The 26,500-nt window shown below is 35.9% G+C and overlaps 2 protein-coding genes across 43 annotated transcripts in view; both read right to left on the bottom strand.

The window, feature by feature from the left end:
* si:ch73-103b11.2 overlaps positions 1 to 25,119 on the bottom strand; it is a 109,196-nt gene extending 84,077 nt beyond the window's left edge. For all 37 annotated transcript variants that reach the window (XM_005162902.5, XM_009297658.4, XM_068217285.1 and 34 more), the window contains exons 1-3: positions 24,402 to 25,119; positions 9,708 to 9,785; positions 4,473 to 4,538 (exon numbers count right to left, since the gene is read on the bottom strand). In XM_005162902.5, the coding sequence (XP_005162959.1) occupies positions 4,473 to 4,538; positions 9,708 to 9,785; positions 24,402 to 24,533 (276 nt within the window). In that variant the 5' untranslated portion in view covers positions 24,534 to 25,119. The remainder of the gene's footprint in view (positions 1 to 4,472; positions 4,539 to 9,707; positions 9,786 to 24,401) is intronic.
* Positions 25,120 to 26,093: 974 nt separating this feature from the next.
* The window catches only part of mfsd1l (major facilitator superfamily domain containing 1-like), an 18,504-nt gene continuing 18,097 nt past the window's right edge, over positions 26,094 to 26,500 (bottom strand). For all 6 annotated transcript variants that reach the window (XM_073941167.1, XM_073941169.1, XM_073941172.1 and 3 more), the window contains one exon: positions 26,094 to 26,500. This exon is cut by the window's right edge and continues 227 nt beyond it. The gene's annotated coding sequence lies outside the window, so the exon portion shown is untranslated.

The raw sequence follows: 26,500 nt of genomic DNA, 5'->3' as shown, positions 1-26,500 counted from the left end.
TTGCCTCAACACACCTGCCTGGATGTTTCAAGTATACCAAGTAAGACCTTGATTAGCTTGTTCAGGTGTGTTTGATTAGGGTTGGAGCTAAAATCTCCAGGACACCGGCCCTCCAAGTTTGGTGAACCCTGATATAGAACAAGGATTTCAATGTAGCTTCATCACTCTAATCTACATATCTAGAAAAACACCATTCCTCCACTGTTATTAAATACTGCTCTTATTGGTCTTTGCTGCGAGCGGTTCTTCAGAACGAGAGATCCCAGTGATCTGTACGTCGCTCTGTTCCAGAATGCCTGAATGTAGGAGGGAAGTGGGCACAGATGGATTGTGGGTAGCTTTACGGATGTAGCACCCACCCACACACACATATACACACGCACACACATACATACAGACCGGGTCAGACCTCAGCAATGACTGACTTTATGTTCTCGCCATCCCAGACAGACGCACAATATCTCACAGAAATGTTTATGTAAACTAAAGCGCACACACACACATAGAGACACACACACACACGCACAAAAGAACTCAGGATCACATGTGGGCTGAAGTGGTGCTTAATAACAATCACAAACACGCACGCATGCAAATCAACCCAAACAGCTTTTTATCCTGTATGATTTGTGCTTTCTCCATCCATCGCTCATTTCCCTCCTCCTCTCCGAGAGATGAAAGAGAAGTGAATGCAAAGAGGAAGAGACACAAGCGCACAAACAACAGCTGAGGACAGGTTCCAATTATTTAAAGCCTTTTTCATGATACTTGATATATACACTAACATCTAGTCATTTGAGCTGACGTGGACGCAATGAAGAACCATCCATTACAGGAAAACAGAACTTAAAAAAAACAAAACCTGATTGTATTAACAGCATTTGTGATGTAAATTAAAACAACATTTTTAATATCTTTTAAATATCTTAAGTATAGGTGGGAATAGATCATTTTTAATTAAGAGAGTCCCTGTTTTCCCTGTCCCAGTGATTATGGTGCGATATTAAGAACTGTGAACTTGTGAATCTTGTGAGATTATAGCGTAAATAAGTGACGTGTAACTTTATGTGAAAAGTAAGCCATGTAGAGAGACGAGTGCTGATTAATTTTGGGTTTATCCTTTAAGTTTCCTACTGTTTCTGGATTTAGCCAGGTTGTGGGGTAAGAGCATTGATTTTGAGTTTATATATATATATATATATATATATATATATATATATATATATATATATATATATATATATATATATATATATATATATATATATTAGGAAATCTAGAACTTTTTGTCAATTTAGGAAGCTTTTGTTTTGTTTGTTATTTTGGCCTTGCCCTCTCATAATGATTCTGGCTAGGAGAATTTTCATTTAAGTATCTCTTTGTTTTTGTTTACCCTTTCTGGAAATGTAAAAATATATTGAACTTTATTAAACAGTGAATAAAAGAAAATATTTTTCTTTTGAAATCTCTTTTCAGAGTTTATTTTTTATTATTATATCTGAAGTGAAAGTATGCTGGGATAGAGAAAAAGGAGATTCTCCACGCACATTATTAAATATTAATTTATTATTAATTCGATCCAATTAAAAATTTGATATATATATATATTTTTTTTTTTTTTATCCTAATTAATTTTTTTAGTTACTTTCGTCTCCGTACCCCTAAAAAAGGGACTAAAATGTAACACTAGATAAACCTCACTGTAATCTTGACATAATCTAGATTAATCTAAATTAAAATGGCTAATTTGAATTCTGCTGAAGGCATTCAGAATATGTGTGCTACGCAAATAATGACTAAAAGTAAAGCCTCCTTTCCACTGCACACGACAAACAAGCGACAGACCGGAAGTCATTCATTTCCAATGGAGAGCAGTCCGGGAGCTGCGTTGAGTTCCGATCATCTCCGTATGCGGAAAATTCGGATCCGAATTGAGCTGCGGATCCATTGAAATATTTGAACTCCTGCGACTAGACCGTATGCGACCGGCCGACCGGATATGATGTATTCCAGTGTTGTCCAAGCAGATCCGTGTGCGCGAGATGAGAAATATGAGTTTATTTGGTTATTTTTTTGAATTATAAAAAGTCTACATTAAAAAATAAATTTTCTGTTCATATTTGTAAGTAAGAAAGTGATAAAAATATATATTTTTAATGTTGTCTCCACATTCCCTACAATATTTTCACGGTCTATGAGGTTCTAGTATTCATTCATCCAATAAACCATGTAAACGCACAGAGAATAAAGGCTCTTGCTTTTCCCCTTCTTTATTTTGGACACCGTGAGAATCAGCTTCTCCCCCGTGGTGCACGACAACACTGAAAACACTGTGGGGCTGCCACAATTGGCGTATTCCAACAGTCGTGTGCAGTGGAAAGGCAGATTAAGTCTTTGAGAACGGGTTTCTCAAGCCAGGTGGCGCATTAGACCAGGGGCTCATCTCCTGTTTTCAAAATGCATCACGAACTGCTTCAGAAACATCTACCATGATAATTGGTGATGAAAATAAATGATGTTCAATAAGATGTGCTTGTGTTTATTAACTGTTTATTCAGTTAAACATGAATGTTGAACTGTAGCCTATATAAGCTCCAAACAGCGATTTTTGATCACCAGACTTAAGTCAAAACTGAACTAAACAGAATTGGAATTAAGACATGTGGAGTATGCAGATATTAGTGGCATTATTGAAGTAAACACCGCAATCAAACTATTACCATCATGTAGGACTTTCACCATATTTTCCGACAAAATACACACACGGCTGTCAGTAAAGGACTGCGCACACACACACATTGTGAAATGCAAAGGTTTTTGTCTTTCCATTTGGTGTGCGCTATTAAATTCCATAACACTCTCAGCCCTATTTGCACTTAATACCCAAGTTTGTCACGGGGGCATGAATGAAATGTTTATGAGTGAATGTGAAACTGCCAAACTGCAGTTAAAGTCAACCAAAATTACAGGAAACTCTTACATTACAGCACTTCAAGTAAACACCTTCATTATATTATTGTCTATTAAGGCAAATAACTAGATTACAGATGTCCATGCAAGCGTCAGTAGTGTCTTCAAAGTAAGTGAAAGATCCAGAAGGGCATCCTGCTAATTTGATACAGAAGGGCACTGTTTTGTCAGACAACTCACCGGTCAGGTATACATCCGCGCTAAAATATCAAGGTGAAAGTAATCATAACTTTCATAGAACAGACCCAGCTCCAAACCCAACTTTGAGAATAGATTAACTTTTCTCGCGTGATAGCAGCATAGTCTCAGGTTAACGCAGCATGTTAATATATTAATAAAAATGCACAATTTTGTTTTGGAATAAAGCACTGTAGTGTAGGAAGAGAATATGGTAGCGTCCACATTGTTTATTTTTCATGTGCAATTTTGACTGCTTAAAAAATACAAATAAACAATATATTGTTTTATATGTATTATATAAATATATAAGTAATACATAAATATGTATAAATATGTATATATATGTATGTGCGTGTGTGTATTTATATATATATATATATATTTTTTTTTTTTTTTTTTTTTTTTTTTTTTTAACTGTACATTTCACACAATAATGCAGATTCAGCCGTTATTTTGTTGATTAAAAAAGGTCAAGTATAAAATCCACTGATAATGCTGAAATGTAAGGAGTACTAAATAGTACAGTACAGTAAAACTATAAAATAAAAACTAAAATAACTAAAAAATAATCAAGTGATGTTGTCCATTTATCATATCCATGTCAGTTAGGCCTGTCAAGATATCAGTTTTTTGTCGTATGATATATTGCACCAAAATATATTGCGATACAATATTATTGTCATTTTTAAGACCATTTTATGACCGCTTATTATATAATGCCAGATAGACAATATAATATCATCACAATGCAAATACACTCTAACAAAAATGCATGTTTTTTTATTCTTAAGAATAAAATATTTATTTATAGCAATTAAACTATTTAATAATGAGGCATTGGAGTCAGAATGTGAAAACGTATATCCTGAATAAATAATAAGAAATGTTAAACAAATAGTGCAAGTTAAAGAGTAACAGAGGCTGCGATATCTGCAGCCAGATCTACTCTCAGGCATCAGACTTGAAAATATACTACAGTAATTTATAGTAAATATTAGTGTTTTTTTTAACCATAATGACACTGACACCTTCAATAGAGATGGAGATTTTGCACAATTAACTAAAACGTGGCTAGAATTGTTTTTTATGCATAGGCAATATATATTGCATCACCAAAAATGATTGATGTCATGTCCATGTGTTGTGCGATAAGTCCATATATTGATTATTGTGACATGCCTAATGTCAGTCCCTGAATTCAGGTGTATCAAACTTACAAAAAAAGGAACTATACAAACATGCACACAACAGGAAGAGGCAGAAAAAGCCTGAAGGTCTGTAAACATCATGCCGCCCACAGACTGAAAGACATTCACACTCACCATATCATCCAGCGCATAACGCAGGAGTCCATGTTCATACAGAAGGAAAAAACGTCTCTGCCATTTCTGCAAGAGGACAAATAAAGATTTCATGAGCAAAATGTGAGGTTTAAGATCTTGAAAGCATTTTAAGAGGAATCTATTATGCATAATTCACTTTTATAAAGGGTTTAAGCACAGTTGTGTGGCAGCAGTGTGTGAATAAAGCTATAAAAAACTGTTTATTCATTTTTTTATGATCACACTTGATAGGAACAGTCCTCAGAAACACTTTGATGGACATTCTCCCCTTGTACGTGTCATCAGAGGGGGAAAGCCCCGCCCTCTAAATACCATCTCTCCATAGATATATACACTAGATATCACATAGGGACCCTGAGCATGCGTCAATAGCGCCGCCACATTGGTACAGTGCTCCCAGGACTAATGTCATTCAACCGCACTAGTCAAGACAGTGTTATTACGTGAAGATGCAGGACTTTAGCGCTGTCTACGGGTGTAGTAACGAGCAAACAAAGAAAACAAAGCACAAAGGCAGAACATTTCATAGGTAATATTAAGTTTTTTCTGTTTTTGAATGTTCTGAACTTTTGTGCTAATCAGGTAACGTGATGATAACAGTCACTTACTGCATTCACCATACGGCAAAGCAGCTCCAACTCGCACTAAACACTCGGCTTATGCTAGTTTTGTTGAATAAAATCAGCAAACAATGCAAAAGAAATATGACAACGAGATGCTGCGCTGCCAGAAACTTGTATTACTGTCGGCTAACGTTAGTGAAAGAGTCGTTCGGGGAATTTATTCACAAACGAATCGCACCCTCCGTCAGTATGAGAAGTGAAAGCAGGAGAGGAGCTGTGTTTCAGGACACGGATTAGATTAAATTTAACAGGGAGGGTGGATAGTACATTTCTGTACACACAAACACAAGCCTTTTGTCAGGAATGCCCGTGCGGTTTCTGATCCATCAATGTAGAAAAGTGATGTACAATTATAATTTTCGTAATTAGAAAAACAAAAAATTACATACTAACATCCAGGAAAACTCCCGATCATAGATATATGTGTATATGTGTATATCTCTGGCTTTGCATGGCCACAGTCCTCCACTGTACCTTGGTCCCGCATTCATTTCAAAGGAGCGCTACCCTGTAGCAAGATGGCGGCGCTATTGACGCATTCCGTCCAATAGACAACAATAGGCCAGGCGACATCTAGTGTATATATCTATGCCATCTCTCCCTCATTAGCATAAACAGCCCTAAGTAAAGCTGCGGTCACTAGAGATGCAAGGATCAGCTGAAATGACACCCAAATGCGCGACTTCATTGTAATCATCCACCCACCCGCACATATACTTTTATCTGATTTATGTATCCGCACCAGACCCCCCCTGATTGTCACTTTAATAACTTAATTCTTTGTTTTAGGTTTGATGATTGGTCACTGTGGGTATTAATAGCAGATTCTGCGAGCTATAATCTGTGCATCCGTGATAGTAAAATAATATGTTAATCTTAAATGTACATTTTTAAATGAACATTGTTTGTCTTTAGACAACATTTTCTTCATTTTCAAACTCAGAAAGTAAAAATAAGACATTTTAGCTTTTACAGATACAGAAACAAGATAATGGTGCCACTTCAGCCTAAACGGCAGCTATGTTATGTTTTCTTGGCCTTTTTCTTTGCACTGTGCAAAAACAGAGGCCCCGTTTGCACCGTCAGGTCTTGATTCCCAATTCTGATTTGTTGCCTATATCATATTTTTTTGTTTGTCTGTTTACACGCTCTTTTAATTGGGACCCATATCCATAGCTGCGAAAAGGTGTGGGATTAAACAAGATGATTAGACATTAAAAAAAAGTGAGCGATTGCTCCATATTTAAAATTTCTGCACAGAGTAGGGCTGTGCAATTAATCGAAAATCCGATTTCGACTTTTAACGATTATGAAAAGCCATTAATCGCGATAAACGATTATTCCATCACATACCGCCCCCTTTCAGTTGTACACGTGTGAAAACTCTTTGCCTCTGCAAAGCTCAGTTCCACGTGAAAATGACTAAAACCATGTGCTGTAATGTACTTTTGCAGCACGGGATGCGCATCATTCATAATTTTAAAAGCGCAAAAGAGCACTTGCTGTTGTGTGTGCGCGCCGTGCTTAGCCTCGTACAGGTAGTGTGTGTCTGCGCGCACGCCTCAGACAGCAGAGCACACACACATGTAACGCGATCTTAATGTGAGCGCTTTAATGGTCAAATACATGCACATTTGTGTCAGAGCGCGGTGTTTAGTGATTATTCATAATAACCCTCATTTGTGTAATAAACAAACAAGTTGAGAATCAAAAGACACGTGAAAGAGAAACCATATCAGACTCAGAGCCGCACTATTCTTAAAGTGACAGCGTGCGGTATTCCTGCTGCTGCTGACTGTTTTTATCATTAATCAATAATAAAATCAAAAATACAGTGAAGATGCTTAAAGCACAGTTTAAACAACAGGTTTAATAACTCATTTCTAATAACTGATTTCTTTTATCTTTGCTATGATGACAGCACATTATATTTTACTAGATGTTTTTCAAGATATTCAGCTTACAGTGACATTCAAAGGCTTAATTAGGGTAAATAGACAAGTCGTTGTTTAACAGTAGTTTCTTCTGCAGACAATCAAACATATATATTGCTTAAAGGGGCTAATAATATCGAGCTATTTAAATAGGTTTCAAAATATTCAAACCTGCTTTTATTCTAGCTGAAATAAAACAAATAAGCCTTTCTCCAGAAGAAAAAAATATTATAGGAAATACTGTAAAAAAAAAAACCTCTGTTAAACATCATTTGGGAAATATTTATATATAAAAATAAATTCACAGGAGGACGAATAATTTTGACTTCAACTGATAATCGTTTTGAATAATCGTGATTACAATTATGTCTATAATAATCGTGATTATGATTTTTCCCATAATCAAGCAGCCCTAGCACAGAGAGGTCATGTTTTGATCCTTGATTGGTCTCACGCAGTCAAGTGATGTGATTTCACAGGTCAGAGTTCACCAAGCTTGAACTTTCCAACGCAGAGATCTGCGAAACTTGACGCAAGAGCTTGACGCATAGTATTTTCTGATCCTACAATGGAAGTCTATTGTGGAAAACTATTTTTTTCTCCAACATTCTTCAGAATATCTTCCCTTGCAACAAGTGGAGGATGAATAAATGATGACAGAATATTTACTTTTTGGATGAACTATCCCTTTAAGTGTCTAAATACATTTCTCAGGACTACTTTTTATCAATTACAGAGTGCATGCATCCTGAGCCGGCGTTAATACTGTGCATGATTGACTGACTTACAGTAGTGGTAACATCCCCTATCATTAATTGTATGAGGGTTAAATCTGTCCGTTTGATTGGCCACGATGTCCTACATATGCATTCTTCTATATACTTAGGGCTATTTTTATCATCTTTCCATCTTGTGTGTCAATCTGTGATTTCCTGTTTGCTGTCGAATTGTTTCCCATCCCACAAACTCCCTGTCCTGCTGTTTCTCATGAGTTCAGCCTGAGAGACCGAGAGTGAGTCAGCGACTCCACGGCCCACACACACACACACACACACACACACACACACACACACACACACACACACACGCACACGCACACGCACACGCACACGCACACGCGCACACACACACACACACACGGACTCGTTTGCCCCTTAACAAGCACACATACACAACTCAATTACACTCAGAAAAGCAGCAAGAGAACTAACTGTTTTGCTTGCTGAAATAACTACAAAACATGACTAAATAGTTTTAATGATCATAATTTATATAATAATCATTCAAGGTGGACTTCTGGTGTCAAAAAGATTAAATAATATAATTACAGCATAAAAAGGTTAAAAAATTATCATTTTATACAAATGAGATATTTATTAAAGCAAAACTCTTAAATAACTTCTATTAATAATTATGAATATATTCATATAATAATAATAATAATAATAATAATACATTTCTTTTCATTCACTCATTTAAACAATTTCATCTGTTACAAATGAGTCTGGGTGTCACGGTGGCGCAGTGGTTAGCACAATAGCCTCACAGCAAAAAGGTCGCTGGTTCGAGCCCTGGCCGGGTCAGCTGTCATTTCTGTGTGGAGTTTGCATGTTCTCCCCGTGTTGGCATGGGTTTCCTCTGGGTGCTCCGGTTTCCCCAACAAGTCCAAAAAACATGTGGTATAGATGATTTGGGTATGCTATATAGTGTATGTGTGTGAATGAGTGTGCGTAAAACATATTCTGGATATGTTGGCGGTTCATTCCACTGTGGCGACCCCAGATTGGTAAAGGGACTAAGCCACAAAAAAATGAATGAATGAATTACTATTATTATACTACTATTTATAATAATAATAATAATAATAATAATAATAATAATAATAATAATACATTAAATTTCTTTTTTATTCATTTATTTTAATAATTTCTTCTGACCTAAATAATTTAATAATTTCTTCTGACTAAAGTCTGGTTCAGTTTACATTAGCTATAGATTTGTCTTTATTTATATAATGTAAGACAAGATAATACAAGATATTATAACACTTTATTTCTTGATTTTAATTCCTTGATCTAGTAGCTCAAACATGTCTAGAACACCAAAACAAATCACAAATCCAATAAATGCATAAAACACACACATACTGTATAATGAAAAAATACATTATATATTTACTGTCCTTAGCATTACGCATTTTCAGTGAAGGTCTGGTAACAAAATAAATAATTAAGTAAAACCACTGCTATTTAGGAAATCTGCACTAAAGTTCATGAACTCTTCAGCAGTCTAATGGCTGTAGAGATGTGCCAGTTTTGTGCACAGAGAGAAAGAAAGAAAGAATCTCATGGCTGTTGGCAAAAATGTCCATAATCAAAAGCAAATTCAGATATAAAGAAAGAAAGCGTTTCATTTTCGTTTGGATTTAAGAGTGAAATATGACCAGAAGATTTTCAGCCAACATCCACTCGGTTCGCTCTATTAATGCAGGTGAGAACGGCTGAACAGCACATTCTGCAATGCATCTAAAAATAGTTTTTTGTTAGGCATTTTTGCTTAAATGAATCTGCCAAGTGAAAAAACGAAGCACTGTATTAAAATCAGCATTCAGTGGGATGTTTTCCTGTGTGTTAAAAGAGCAGTGTGGTCATACGAACCCGTGATCTGTGCAGAGGATTGTCAAAGTTGGTTCCTTCAGGTGCCAGGAGCAGCCATCCACCGTAGATGGGCTTTGCCTGAAACATGAAACACACCTCAATTTAAAAAAATGGTTCTTCAGAAAACATTGTGCATTACTGAGTGTGCCTCAAACAGGTGAGTGGGCTTGACAAACCACCTGTAGAAACACTCATCTCTATATATCAGATATGCTTAAAGTAGGGCCTTCGGGCCAAAGATGGCCCATTGTAACCTTTCATTTGACCCACCATCCTATCTAACATAAAACTTTTTTTGTTGTTTTTTTATTGCTGAGCTACCAAAAAATTCAATTAAATAGATTCAATTAAATAAATCAGATATTAAAAATGCAAATACTGTCGCGAGCAAATCAAGCCAAAAACTATTGTAACTCCATTCAGTCATAAATGAGATTGTTTTTGTTTTTACTGTAATAAGTTAACTATAAATTGTAAAAACAATTATGGTGTATTAGTTAATTTAATTAATTCATTAGTTCATTGCTTTCTCGTTATTTTTAAATAATATTAAATAAATTAGGAAATTACCCATAGCGACTATATTTACCTTCGGCCCACTAGCCTCAATCAAGTTTGGTATTTGGCCCTTCATACAACAAAGTTTGGGCACTCCTGCTCTAAATGCACCAGACACTTTGCTTAAACTCCATTAAGTAAAGCAATGTTTACCTGTGAATGTACCACACATCACGTTGCATTACATAACAATAAATACCTCATTTGCACAATATTGTTCAGTCTTACATTTTTTATTTAATGTTTGACATAATCTCAACTGATACATGAAAAGAGAGCAGGATAAAGGGTAGCCCCACCCCTTTTAAAAAAACAGCCAATAGCATTGTTTTTAATCAAAGCTCTGCCAGGGAGAGCTGTTGAGCTCAACTGCATCAAATGCAAAGCAAATGTGAAGGGGGTGGGGCTTGTCAGACACTAGAGAGCATTTGATTGGTCAGAAAATTTGATAAGAAACTGAAGAATGAAGTGACTTGAAAAAAAATCTATTAATTAATCCATACAGGCGGTTTTAAGTGACAAAACTGCAAGCTTTGGATGTATATATGAGATTTATATCTTCTAAACATAAATTTTGCCACCGTTTTGTAGCACATTAGCTTATAGATATTCTTAAATCTTCTATACAAACATCTAAAAAAATGTAATTTTACAAGAGCATTAAAAACAACAAAACCACTATTCAAGACAGCACCAGTGTGGAAAACTATTTCAGATAAAGCAGCTCCTCACTGCACACTGAAACAACACAAACTGTGGCTGTGAATGTCAGACTGATGCTCTCTTGTTGAATGTAAAGTCTCTGCACATTAAACTGGGATTTAGGAAAGTATCATATCCTCCAAAAAAAAACACACACACACACACGCACGCACGCACGCAAACACACACACATTCACCTTTACGCAAACATGCCAAAGTAAAGCCCCACAACAGGAATAACATCTCTGCATGTGACTCTCCTGTGACTGAACAACAAAGTGCCGACCGTTGGATTTGTAATATTACAGAAACCCCAATGAAAGCGTGCACGAGAGAAAAATGAAAAGATTTACGGCTTAAAGGCTCCTCTTTCAAAGCTCAGCAGACTTATCAGATGTTTCACTTATTATTCACGTAAGTGCCAACCTTTTTTTTCTTTTGGTTTTTCTCAAATGCCCAGAAGAGCATAGTTGACACTATATCTGATAAAGAGTATGGCCCGATCCCAATTCTACCCCTTAGCCCTTTCCCTTACCCCTCGTTTTAAGCGTTCATATGAAGAGGTAGGGGTGTCCCAATTCTCTTTAGCTTGAAGGCATAGATAGCCTCTGAAACTGAGATTTTTCAGGACCACAATCAAAACCAAGAGGTACTAAAATTTCCCAAAATACACCAGCTACCACAGCATAATGGCTGCACACGGAAGTGCACAAATTACTATTTTTTTGTCTTTATTATGAGTTTTTACACCTAATGCCTAGTTCAGACTGGATGATTTTAGCTCCGATTTTGGCTCGCCGACAGGTTTTGAGAAATCGCCGGCAAATGCCTTAAATCAAAGGCAAATCAGTGCTCATGCACGTGAGTGACAATCACACAGTATGAACTATCAAAGAGAGAATCTGAGAATCACAAATGAGTCGCCGATGCCTGCAAGATATTTGGCGTGCTGAATATCTGGAGCTGTCGGCGATTCAAATCCTGCCATGTGAAATGAGTTTTGACTGAAAATAACATCGGCGATCGCCTACAGCCAATGAGAGAGCAGCATTACTTGTGTGTGTGTGTGTGTGTGTGTGTGTGTGTGTGTGTGTGTGTGTGTGTGTGTGTGTGTGTGTGTGTGTCCGCAGGCCAGTGGGAGGCTGGGGGAGAAGTTAAAAGTGCTCATTTTCCGTTAATTTTAACCCACGAAACAAAGGAAAAACTAGTGGCGGTTTGACAGGAGCACTTGTGTCTGTTTGACATTTCATACAGAAAGTCAAAAAAGAAAGTTGAGGAGAAATCGCTAATTCCCTTTAAACCAAGACGAGCAGAAATGTACATTTTCGACCCATCAAAGCTACTTTCTCATTATGTAGTTAATAACAAAATATCAACCTTGCCATGAAAAGAAAAATGTTTTTACCAAAATAGCGAAACCATTTCTGCATTTTTTGAATGGGCAAGTGTTTTTCAATACTTTAAAAATACTTAAAAATGTCTCAATCAATGATTTCAAACTATTATATTTGATTTACCAAAGTCACACAGATGGCAATTTCACATCCATAACAAAAAAGTGTCACATCCATAACAAAGCTTTTCCCTTAAAAAAAATGTCCAAATAAAATAAAATCAATCATTTTTGTTCTAAGAAAAGCCAACTTTTATCCTTTTGATGAGCATTATTTATTTTGAGTTGTGCAGTTTAATTCACTGAATTTTTACAAAACATGTTGTATACTGTAAACTCACAGACTTTTTTGGTCACATCCATAACGCATGTTTATTTTGCTCATTTAAAGTATAAAAAATGTTCACAGATTGAAATGTTTGGATCCCATAACTCCGTGGTGAGTTGTTTTGGAAAATATAAACAGCTGATTTTATATAATGTTAACATTTACTTTCTCTGTACATTTATGTTTTGAATTTTTACTGCAAATGTCACCTCCATAACGCTGGAATCAGCCATATACTACGTGTTGTTGGCTGTGAGATGTAGTTTGGACAAAGTTGTCAGCTATTCCTCCTGTTGTACAGTCATGCAATGTGAAAGCCGCTGTCGCCGATCCATCTTGCAGTGTAAACAAAGCAGCGACGAAACGTTAGCCCGGATAGTCAAGCAGTGTGAAAACATCTGTGACACGACTACTTTAAAAATCATGCAGTCTGAACTCGGCATAACAAGCACATGTTTTAATACATTCATAACAGAGTTTGTGTTTTACGGTCATGCTCTAAAAAAAATGCTAAAATAAAAACCTCTAAATCTACAATCCATAATAATAACTCCTGTATAGTCGTGTCCCACAACATTCTGACACTCGATGATGCTTGATTAACCTGTCAGAGAAGTCTAGTGGCTGGGAATGAGCTTTTTACAGTGTCTGCTATAATGTTAGTGTTGTTTTTGTGCGTTTACATAGATGAATATGGCCACTGTGTAAATGCACAGTACAGTTATGATCTTATTGCCACATTAGATCATTATGACAACATGATGTATGCCTTCAGTGATTTCCTGAAGATAAATACCAAAAAACAACACAACTGGTATAACTAAAGCAGTCGCGATCGTCTGATCTCATATGAAGAGACGATGATGTGCGCAGGTGTTGCGGTCCCATTTCCTAGGGGTAAATTTTGAGGCCCTTCCTTTGAAGGGGTCGGGGTTACAAAATAGGATTGGGCCAATATTAAAATTGGACCAATTTTAGGCTAAATTGTCCACAACGTATGGGTGTGAATGAGTGTGTATGGATGTTTCGCAGTGGTAGGTTGCAGCTGGAAGGGGATCTGCTACGCAAAACATATGCTGGATAAGTAGGGGGTTCATTCCGCTGTGGCGACCCCTGATTAATAAAGGAACTAAGCTGAAGAGAAAATAAATGAATGAATATAAAGATATTTATCATTCACAAAAAAATTATTTTGAAAAAATAGGGGGCCTAAAAAGAAACAAACAAGTCAAGGGGAGCAAATGACAGAAGTTTTGGTTGAGCTCTCGCCTTTAAAGGGTGCATTTAGTACCCTTTGAGAGTCTACCGCCCCAGCAAAAGCTTTTGTCCCCCTTTTTTACTGAGAGGGTACACTTACCTAAAAACTTTAACACTATTCTTTTACTCTGCTATTTTCCTTCAGGAAATGCAAATCTAGTTTCTCCTGAGATCCTGCTAATGGGAGACTCTGAGCTCTGGGAAATCAGTGATGAGGAGCGGACAGGGACACACACACACACACAGAGGAGGGAGAGAGAGAGAGAGAGAGAGAGAGAGAAAGAGAGAGAGAGAGAGAGAGAGAGAGAGAGAGACTAATGTAGGCCAGATTTTCCTCTTCAATGGTTAAAGTTTGTTCTGTTTATTTTTACAGCCCCCCTTTTCTCTCATAACAGCAGAACTGAGCGCTGACTGTCTCACAGAGAGAGTGTGTGTGTGTGTGTGTGTGTGTGTCAAGGGGGAGGGTGGATTCTAATAGCATGACAAAAAGCATGGACATAAATATGTGTGGAATGAACAACTCGGAAAAACCTGACCAACTGCAGAGAGACAGACAGAGAGAGAGAGAGAGAGGGAGAGAGAGAGAGGGAGAGAGACAGAAAGTGTTTGATTCAATTTGGCATGAAGGTCTGCTGTCTAAACTTCTAGAATCAGGTATCAGCGGTAAAACATACATTATAAAAACAATGCAATGTGCGCAATTAAAATGGGAAATAAGCTAACAGAAATCTTCCTTTAGAGGTGGGGAATGAAACAGGGCTGTCCATTATCACCAACCTCCGAGAGCAAGCAGATACGCCGGGTCTCCCACTGTACGATTCCAGTGAAAACTTCCTGCCGTTTGCAGATGAAAGTGCTGCTGTCGCCAACAGAAGAGGGTCTACAGCAGCAGCAGGACTGTGCCATTTGGGGGAAATATCTAATTGCGTTTTTTTTTACGGATATTGCGATTGTGATTTGATTTACGATTTGATTTTGTAGTCAAGCTCCAGCTCAATAATCCACAAGCCGTAGCAACAACTCTGCGACAGCTCCCTGCTTTTGTTCGGTGACTGAGACTTTGAAACCAAAATATTCCCGTATTACATCTGCTGTTTTTCTTTGATATTAATTTGTCTATTAATGCTTCTGAAGCAGCAGACGCCATCATCCCACTTGTCAGCGCTTTCCTGTCTGTTATCTTTTCTTTTTTTATTGTGCCCGTAGTTCATTTGCGCAATGGGGTATATGCCGAGCTAGTGTGTTTCCCATACTGATAAACTTCCGGTGACCTGGTATTGTCAGTTTTCTTACATTGTATACGGTTGCTTTTACAGCATGGATGTTGTAATGTCATTAAAATACAATCAGTTAAACAGACTTTGGCATTCATTTAGTAAAACGAGACAAAAAGCCGTTTCCTCGCACGCGCCTGTCAGAATCGGCAGGCTAGCATCAAAGATTCATTGAATATCCCGGGGTAAAATAAATGCTCATATTATAAAGACATGGCGGGGGAAATGTAATGTAATGCAGTGCTTCTTGTATAATCTGAGACGCACTTTATATCGGATATCACTCAGCTAGTGGAGATCGCTGATTTTAAAGAAAACAGACCTTAAATGCTGCGATTTTGCATTGGCATATAGTTCACTGAAAACGATTAACCCAGGTTACTGGCAAATTAAAAGTCCTATTAGCATGCTTCGGCATATACCCTTTTCTGATTGGGCAGAACAAAAGCGTGCTAAATCAATTGGCTAGTAAGAATGTGTCACACACTGCCAGCAGTCACGCACTTTGCTCTGGGAGGGGGAATTTTAATTTTAATTATATATATATATATATATATATATATATATATATATATATATATATATATATATATATATATATATATATATATATACATATACACACACACACAATTGCAATCAGAATTATAAGCCCCCTTTGAATTTATTTATTGGATGTTAAACAGAGGATGTTAAGCAGAGCAAGGAAATTTTTACAGTATGTCTGATAATATTTTTTCTTCTGGAGAAAGTCTTATTTGCTTTATTTCAGCTTGAATAATTATTAATTCTTTAAAAAACATTTTAGGGTCAGTATTATTAGCCCTTTTAAGCTATATATTTTTTCGATAGTCTACAGAACAAACCATCATTATACAATAACTTGCCTAATTACCCTAACCTGCCTAGTTAGCCCAATTACCCTAGTTAAGCCTTTAAATGTCACTTTAAGCTGTATAAAAGTGTCTTGAAAAATATCTAGTCAAATATTATTTACTGTCATTATGACAAAGATAAAATAAATCAGTTTTTAGAGACGAGTTATTAAAACTATTATGATTAGAAATGTGCTGAAAAAAATCTGCTCTCCGTTAAACAGAAATTGGGCAAAATAATAAACAGAGAGGCTCATAATTTAGGGAGGCTAATAATTTTGATTGCAACTGTATACATGTATATATTTCATATTGCAGCCTCTTGCGATTAACTAATCGCAACATTTCAAATTGCGATTAGATTTCGATTAATCACACAGCTTCTGTCAGACCTGTGCCTTGACCGTTAACTCAAAGAAAACCAAAACCCTAATATTCCCGAAACAACCCAGATGTCAGGGAAAGAAACACAGTTTCACCCTTGGTAAGACAAAAATTGAACCTACCACAAGCTACACATACCTTGGGTTGAAAATAAGTGCTAATGGAAAACTAAATTTGACTGTGAATGAACAAGGAGAAAGCAAGACCGGCCCGTTTCCCGGATCGTTTGAGAAGTGTGAGTGCGCTGAATCGGGCTCAAGCATGGTTCACTTGGCCGGCCCTGGCCCTGTTGGAAGAGGTGTGCCTGAGCGCGGTTCACTTGGGCTTTGGTGCGGTACGCTTGTGTTTGAGTGCAAAACGCGCCAAAGCACGAAACTGAAAGCGAGACGTGACTTTTAAGGGACTGTTTCATATGGATTTATTAATCAATATTACTGTTCAGTGAACGCAAACTGCCGTAGTTTATTAAAGACGCAAACCCCTCACTGCACGACAGCTGCGCACTTTCAGCAGACCTCCTCATTCCTGCAGCACGAGAGCATTATGATTGTTTATGAGCGGCAAAAGTGGCGGATCTGTTCGGCAAAATATCTGACTGCGTGTCACCGCATCCCTAAGGACTGTTTGGCGAAATATTTGACGGCATATCAAACGACTGAAACAATATAACTAGAGAAATCTCCACTGTGCTGCTGAGTGAGAGAGCGCTTCTCACTGAACACCACAGCAGCGATGACGTAAGCGTGCCGAAGCCCGTTTGTGGTATGAGCGCGGGCCGTCGGGGGAGACGGGAGGGGGGACAAGCGTGCTTTTGGCCCGGTTCAAGGCAACTGTACCTAGTGTGAGTACGGCCTAACATTGTGGAAACAGGCATTTACATGGGTCCAATACCATGAAAAAAATGAAGTGATGTTTTGCATAGTTTGCCATCACTTTTAGGTCAGCCACGTTATGTTTTGCAATTAAATACCTGCACATTATCTATACTGCTATATATTTTACTGCTAAATATTTTAACATTCCTAAAATATTTAAATTTTAGATTCACAGACGTTATTTTTGACACATTATTTAAAATATGTGGCTAATTTTATTATAATTTATTTTTTTAGTGTGGGGCCTGTGAAATTTTGGCAAGGCAAGTAAAAATCTGAACCAGTGGTCCAATCGAGCCAGTAGAAAATATCCTTAGGGTGCTTTCACACCTACACTTTTGTTTCGGATCGTGTCTCGATTGCCCAGTTAGCGCGGTTCGTTTGGCATATGTGAACAGGGCAATCGCGCTCTGTTCCGCGCCAAAGTAATCGCTCCGAGATCGCTTGAATGAGGTGGTCTCGGCTCAATTGAAACGAACCCTGGAGCGGTTCGATTACAGTGAGAAAGCGATCCGATCCGAGCGCGATTATATCACAGTGTTTTATGGATATGTAATAAGCATACGGCTATATGAAGAGAGAATTATGAGTAGGGCGGGAAGTTTCGCGAGTCTCCGGATGCCCGCAAATGAGTGATGATCTCCCGGTAATCTCGCGTCTCCCTCCCGGTCCTCAAATAGGCATCGTCGCGCACCCTTCTCACCCCTCCCCACCGCGTCTCTCCTCAGACACGTCACGCGCGCACACCCTGTCAATCATCACCAAACCACCACCTCTCCTGACAGCTGAGCAGGACACTGCAAAATAAACCCTGACACTCACCAATGTGAAGAGAGTTTCCTCGCACGTGACTTGTTTTAGCTTTTTTGGTCCGATTAGAAACTTTGCAGTGTGAAAGTGAACCGCTCCAAGAGCAAAGGGCAACAATGTAACATTTGTAATCTCTGTTTCGGAACAACTGAATCAATTCACAGGTGTGAAAGCACACTTAGTGTTGAACCCTGCTTCATATCTTAATTATTTTGTTTGATACTCCCGGTAAGATATTTAAGTATCTTACCGATAAATAAATATCCGAAGATATTTAACAAAATTCTCAGCGGAAATAGCAAAAAATGTCTGCAGATTCTGTTTGGCCCTCGTTATGAGTTTGATAAGTGGCATAAAAATCCAATTGAAAGCCTACATGCAGAGTAGGAGCATCCTCAGGGTACTGAGGAACACCCAGCAATGCATGCAGGGCAGAATTAGGCCAGTATCCTCTACTCATGCGCATTGAGAAACGAGCCGTCCAATTTTGGAAACGCATAAAAATGAGTGACCCCAACTCTTATCACTTTAAAGCCCTCAAAACCAAGAAATGGACATTGAAAAAAGTGAGATTCAGATGGTCCTGAAGCTGTAAACACAAACCAACACAACAAATATGACTAACAGTGCATATGGCATGTGTTTTATGCAGCGGATGCACTTCCAGCTGCAACACAGTACTGGGAAACACCCAAATACTCTCACATCCCGTAATGCAGAGACAATCTTTTTTACCATCCAGTCAGTTCTTAAAGTCTTTTTTTCTAACTGGATATCTTAATTCACTTGAAAATAAATCACATTAAAGAATTAAAATAGGTGCGATGACCTTTAGACTACGAAAAAAGGAAGACATGAGAATCCTAAAGATGCCTGCTGGGAAACAGGACTTGATTCTGAAGTTAATGAGTGTAAATCTGAAGCTCAAACAGAAGGAGGATGTACAATACACGACTGTCCTTAACAGGTACTAAAGACCTGATTCATTTCAGTCAACTCAATTTCCAAGTGCTTGCTAAAAAAAGACTTGAGTGCCGCTTTGAGGCTCAGTTCTCTAGATTTCTCCCTCATGCTCACGTAGACGTCCAAATATTCAGGCTTTCTTTGCTTCATCACTTCTTCCTCTGATAACAATCCAACCTATGCAGTGAGGCAGATGGCAAACGCAGGCCACGTCACCTCTGTAATACAGTGGAGACCCAGCTGTGGTCATTTTTAAGGATACGTTCTGGAAAGCCCCTGTATCTGCGTGTGGCCTTACAGTAAAACTATTCTGGATCAGGAATCAGAGCTTGAAATACAGCTCAATATGAGGCATATCTTGGGTTAACAGCTGGTGGAATGACATTTAAATTATAATGGGGGAAAATAGCATTGTGGTATTTTGTTTTTCTGCGATGCACATAATTATTAGCCCTCCTCTGAAATATAAACTCTTTTTCAAATATTTCAGACATGCTTAACGGATATAAGTTAGTATTAATCCATTTAATAACTAATTACTAGTCGGCATGCTGGCTCAGTGGTTAGCACTGTGTCCTCACAGAAAGAAGGTCACTGGTTTGAGTCCCGACTGGGCATTTCTGTGTGGAGTTTGAATGTTCTCCCCGTGGTGGCGTGGGTTTCCTCTGGGTGCTCCGGTTTCCCCCACAGTCCAAACACATGTGCTATAGGGGAATTTAATAAACTACATTTGCCATAGTGTATGAGTGTGTGTGCATGAATGTGAGAGTGTATAGCTGTTTCCCAGTACTGGATTGCAGCTGAAAGGGCATCCACCGCGTAAAACAAATGCTGGAATAGTTGGTGGTTCATTCCGCTGTGGCGACCTCTTATAATCAGGGACTAAGCTGAATGAAAATGAATGAATGAATGAATGAGCTAATTTTTAATAGCTAATTATTGAAAGAGAGACTTAAACTTATTGCCATATCAGCTTCTCTGGCTATTTCATGGCAAAACTAGATTAAATTTATAACATTTTATAAATACTTTTTGGTGTACACACACACACAAACACACACACACACACACACACACACACACATATATATATATATATATATATTTTTTTTTTATTAATTAATTAATTTATATATATATATATATATATATATATATATATATATATATATATATATATATATATATATATATATATATATATTAATTAATAAAAAACTATTTTTCTAATTTATATATATATATATATATATATATATATATATATATATATATATATATAAATTTAAAAAATAGTTTTTTATTAATTAATATATATATATATATATATATATATATATATATATATATATATATATATATATATATATATATATATATATATATATTTAATATATATATTTAATATATATTAATATAATACTGTATAATATAATAATATATATAATAATTATAATTACTATTTTAATAATACCTTTTGTCTTCAACTGTATATTGCAATATTGGCTTGTTCAGCTGAATTTTAGACTCACTTGGGTAATTTTAGGTGAGTGCATGCAAAAACAATATAATAAACTAATCAAAACATAAATAAATGCAACAAAGCAAAACAACAAATGAAATACACAGTGCTTTATAGCTTTTCTGGGGAGTCTAACAGCATTAATGTGCATAAGTTTAATAATCAAATGTAAAATTACATTGTATACAGTAAAAAATGTAATCTTGCTGCCTTATTTTTGTTGAATCAACTCAACATCTCAATTTACATCAAATAAATAATATAATAAATGAATATGAATATATAAAATGAATAAAAACATTGAATTGAACTTTATAATTAAATTAAATTGGTTAAAAATTGATTAGCTTAATAAATAGGCTAAAGTAACAAAAGCATTTGTTGTCATGACTTCTTGTCATATCATTTTTTTTTACAGTAGTCTTCATTATAATTTTTTTATAATTATTTTTTCAGTATATCACATTACATAACATATCTTCATTTGTGTTCAACAGAAGAAACTCAAACAGGTTTGTTGGAGGATGAGGAAATGTTTTGTTTTGGCTGAACGGTCTCTTTAATGTGTTTACCTGATATATCCTGGTAATGAATGCTCATCATATTCATGTCAATAGCTTTTACATGATAGCCTATTTTCATCCAACAATAACAACAACAACAACAACAACAACACGGCATTACCAAAGTGCAGAAATATGTGAGTTTTGTGGACACGTTTTAATTTTCTATCATTTGCTGTGCCTCAAACTAATCAGCATCCAACACTCTATCATGGTCTAAAATCCATAGTCTTATTATTGACCTTATTCTTCAATGCAGACGTGCGCTCGTTTTTGCGAATGGTTTAGAACTTCCGATTCAGTCAGATATGGGAGAAATGACTAGAAATAATAAACTGTGGAAAACTACTCGCTCTACAAACAAGTGTGTCCATGACTATACAGACAAAGCAGAATAATATAATAAGAAACTATCAGTTTGCAAAATCAAGCAGCAAAGGAGTTGTTTTCATTGTCTAAAAATTAATGGAAGGGAATGAGAGCAGAAGTTTCGAGCCAAAAAGATTCAAATGGCTGAACTCGCTCATGCACGAAGAATAAGGTCAATAGTTTGTTATTATATTGTAAGTTTGAGGGGTCATCCAGAGCCAGTGTTTGACATTAAAACTGTATGAAAGGCTTTGACTGATGGAAACCCTTCAGATAGTTCTATAAAAATAAATCAGATAAAAAAAATATACATATATTTCAGAATCATATAAGTCAGAATTATTAGCCCCAAGTTGACTTTTCTTCCTTTTTTAAATATTTCCCAAATGATGTTTGACAGAGCAAAGAAATTTTCACAGTATGTCTGATGATATTTTTCCTTCTGGAGAAAGTCTTATTTGTTTTATTTTGGCTAGAATAAAAGCAGTTTTTAATTTTTTGAACCCATTTTAAGATCAAAATTATCAGCCCCTTAAGCTATATTTTTTCCCCCATAGTCTACAGAACAAACCATCATTATACAATAACTTGCTTAATTACCCTAACCTGCCTAGTTAACCTAATTAACCTAGTTAAGCCTTTAAATGTCACTTTAAGCTGTATAGAAGTGTCTTGAAAAATATCTAGTCAAATTTTATTTACTGTCATAATAAATCAGTTATTAGAAATGAGTTATTAAAACTCTTATGATTAGAAATGTGTTGAAAAAACTTTTCTCAGTTAAACAGAAATTGGAGAAATGAAAAGGGGGCTAATAATTCTGAATTCAACTGTGTGTATATATATACATATATATATATTATTATATTATTTTATATACAATAAATTTGAAGGTTATTATATTATATTATATTATATTATATTATATTATATTATATTATATTATATTATATTATATTATATTAATTTGAAGGTTATATCCGAATTATTTTTCAAATATTTCCCAAGTGATGTTTATGCAATACATTTTTCCAAAGTATTTCTTATAATATTTGTTTTCTTCTGAAAAAAGCATATTCTCATTTATAGTTAGGCTGATTTAAAACATTTAAATAAAAATATATATAAATTTTAAGGTCAATACAGTCAACAGAACAAACCACTGTTGTCCAACAACTTGCCTAGTTAACCTTATTAAGCTAGTTAAGCATTTAATTTGCACTTTAAGTCGAATACTAGTCTTGAAAACTAGTACTATATTATGCACTGCCATCATGGCACATACAAAAATAACCCATTTTAAATGATTTATTGAAAGATATTATATAAAAATATTAGGTTTTAAAATGTTTCTTTTTTTTAAATCAAATCTTCTATCTGTTAAACAACATTTGGGAAATATTTTGAAAATTATTTCACAGGAGGGCTAATAATTTTGCCTTTAAGTAGTATATACATACATATAGTAGCTCTGAAAAAAAACAATTATGAAACCAATTTAAAGTAATATGAATCTGAAATCGGTTCTCTTAATTTGGACTAATAGGTTTGTGTTTTAAGTAAATCTTCATTTATGTTTTATTTTATGAACTACTGATAACGTCTTCACATTTCAAAAAATGCATTTATCATTTACAAAATTTATTTGAAGAAATTAACAACAGGTAAATGTATTAAGTATTCTCATTATCTATTTTGAATTACAGTATGTTTTATTTGAATTTCACATTTTAATGTCATTATTATTGTAAATACAGTTGAAGTCAGAATTATAAGCCCCCCTAAATGAATAGCCCCTGACTATTTCTTTCTATAATTTCTGTTTAATGGAGAGCAGATTTCTTCAGCACATTTCTAATCATAATAGTTTTAATAACTCATTTCTAATAACTGATTTATTTTATCTTTGCCATGATGACAGTAAATAATATTAAACTAGATATTCTTCAAGACACTTCTATACAGCGTAAAGTGGCAATTAAAGGCTTAACTAGGTTAATTAGGTGAACTAGGCAGGTTAGGGTAATTAGGCAAGTTATTGTATAATGATGGTTTGTTCTGTGGACTAATCGAAAAATATATATAGCTTAAAGGAGCTATTAATTTTGGCTTTAAAATATTAAAAACGGCTTTTATTTTACATGAAATAAAACAAATAAGACTTTCTCCAGAAGAAAAAAACATATGAAATACTGTGAAAATTTCCTTGCTCTGTTAAACATCATTTGGGAAATAATTAAACAAATAATAAAATAAAAGAGGATTTAATAACTCTGAATAATTAACTGCATCTATGATTTTAGATTATAACTCCAACAATAGAATTACTATTACAGTATATTATCAAAATATATAGTAAATCACACATATTAACCGTCTGGAACAGAAAAAAAAGCATAGGCTACTGCAATGGACTTGATTGTTAGTGCAGTTTTGAAGCAATTCAGTTTTGACACAGTGAGTTATCATTCAGAGCAGTCGAGCACACTGAGATGAAGTTATTTTTATATGTACACATTCAGATTTTCATTTTTATTTTATATAATGTCAGAAAAAGAATTATTTGCAAATACTAAATAGTGACATGCTATCAGCAGGCAATGACTATCATAGAACAACATTGTTCAGAGTCAATTAAATAGTGCCAATGGTGTTTTGAAGTCAAACTAGTATGTGATTTCAGGCCGAATAATTAAAGTAGCACGGTAAACAACATAAGGAGCGTGTCACAAGTTCTCAATGAACAAATGTGCGCTTATAAAGCCAACTTTACCTCAATGTCCAGCACACGTAATTGATGTGCATGTCTGCATTGAGTTACCTGTGTGAAGTCTTCATCACTCAGCAGGTGCGCGTCTCGAGCTTTGAAGCAGTTCTGGCATTTACTCTTGTTGAAAATATTGGCCTGGAATTTTCGACAGGCGTTATCTTTCGCAGACGTGCTCTGTGCCATGAGTGTGTGTTTGTGTTCCCGTTTCTTTCCCGTTATTTTAAAAACTGCGCAATAATTCCAGCGGAGAGTCCTCCCCCGCGCGCCGCAGTCCGCCTCATCACAAACTCACTACGAGGATCAATTATTCATGCACAATAATCACCTGACAGGACCCTCGGCGAGGAGACAGTGTTCACAAGAACACTATTTACATCCCAGAGTTAGAAATAAAGAAGCCGAAAAGTTTTACATTAAGCGAGCTCTCTTGAGGGGTTGATTGTGAGGGGGATTCAGTCCGGGACCTTCCGCGCTCTCGATACACGCGCGCGTCCGTGTGTATGCCCGCGGACACGCGCAGATGCGTTACTCGGCGAGCCCCTTAAATAATACGGTAAACTTATAGAAACAGTCGAAGTAAACAGTGATGAAGAAGAGGTGTTTACTTTCCTCTAGCTCACCGCTCCCGACGAGCCTCTCAGCGGCACGCGGACACAACTATCCAGAAACTATCCAGTGTGTTTCAACGTGGATTTTCGAGAGATTCCTGCCGGATTTTTGCAGGTCTGGTTGGCACAGTGGCTTCGTTTCCCACGGTCACAGCTGATCTACACACACTTCACACTCACACACGCAGGAATGAGAAGGGCGGGGCGAGACTTAACTGACGTGCGCCGCAAGCCAATCAGAGGAAAGGACACGCCTACTATTTGTAGTCAGACTACGTCAGCGGCCAATCAGATGGCTCAATCGCACTGATTTTATGGGGAATAACAAGAATCATGGTAGGTGGACTGTGCACGGTGTACAGCGAAGTTATTTAAACTTACAGGCAGGAATTTATACGCACTTAAACGTTGCCTTTATTGATTTTAGTTTAGTTGTAAAATGAAAAAAGCCGTCGGCAAATAGTTAATGTGTATAGATCGTTGATAAGTACCCTTGTAACGCCCCTTGATAGTGACCAATCCTACCTGAGCGGCTCTCCGATGCCCCCGTTTGGATTCAATGCGGTATGAGAGACCCTACAATTAAAATATTTCTTTATTAAAGTTTACATTTATTATTTGTTTTAAATGTCAGTGAGTACACATCAGCAGTTCACATTTCTTTACCTTTGCATTTATTGGTGATAAAGAAGATTTGATCACCTATTAGTTTTACATAATAAAAGTCTTTTATCACAAGTAGTGCACTTCATTTGTACTCAACTCCCCTGCTACTTAAGTTTCTTTAGCATCTTTTTTTTTTTGTTAATTTTTGTTGTTTTATTTATTTTTATATATGTTGTATTATTAATAAGGATGGAAAGATTGTGAACGTATGTAATATGTGTCTTTTGTGTAATTCTAAAAAGTATTAATGCATTTCTGTTTCTGTTCAAGCATTGTGAAAATAATAATAATAACAATAAAAACTTAATTTGTACTCACTGACTGAGCATATTTTATGAAAAAATGTAAACATTTAATATTATAAAATATATTCCAGGACAACATGCAAAAAAAAAAAAAAAAGGAAAACTAAATAAATGTTATTTTTACTGATATTTTACATTAAAAACTGAACATTGGACATAATATCTTGGTAGCATAAAACAATTTTTATTTTTTTACAAAAAAATGTACAAAATGCACATTAATCAATCATTTTATAAGCAACCATTAATACACGTACAAAGGCAACATAATCATTTCATGCATCCTGAATGTAACACGATTAAAAAAACACAAAATGTAGTAAATTTACAGATAAAACCCTTTGATTTCCTCATATTAGTATGACAATAAAATTCCTCCGGACTCATAAGACACAAAAATACTTCCTGAAGTTTGTTTGAGGACATACAGCAGGTAACCTTTGACAATCCTCCCATGTTTACATCTTCCACAGTATTAAAAAGAGATGATTATTGATCATCTGCCACTTTTAAAAGTATAAACTAGTGAAGAATAGAGTTTCATCACTGGCCTCAGCTCAAGGTATACCTG

This window comes from Danio rerio, chromosome 24 (assembly GCF_049306965.1).
Source record: "Danio rerio strain Tuebingen ecotype United States chromosome 24, GRCz12tu, whole genome shotgun sequence".
Lineage (NCBI taxonomy): Eukaryota > Metazoa > Chordata > Actinopteri > Cypriniformes > Danionidae > Danio > Danio rerio.
This window is presented reverse-complemented; position numbering and strand designations above follow the sequence as displayed.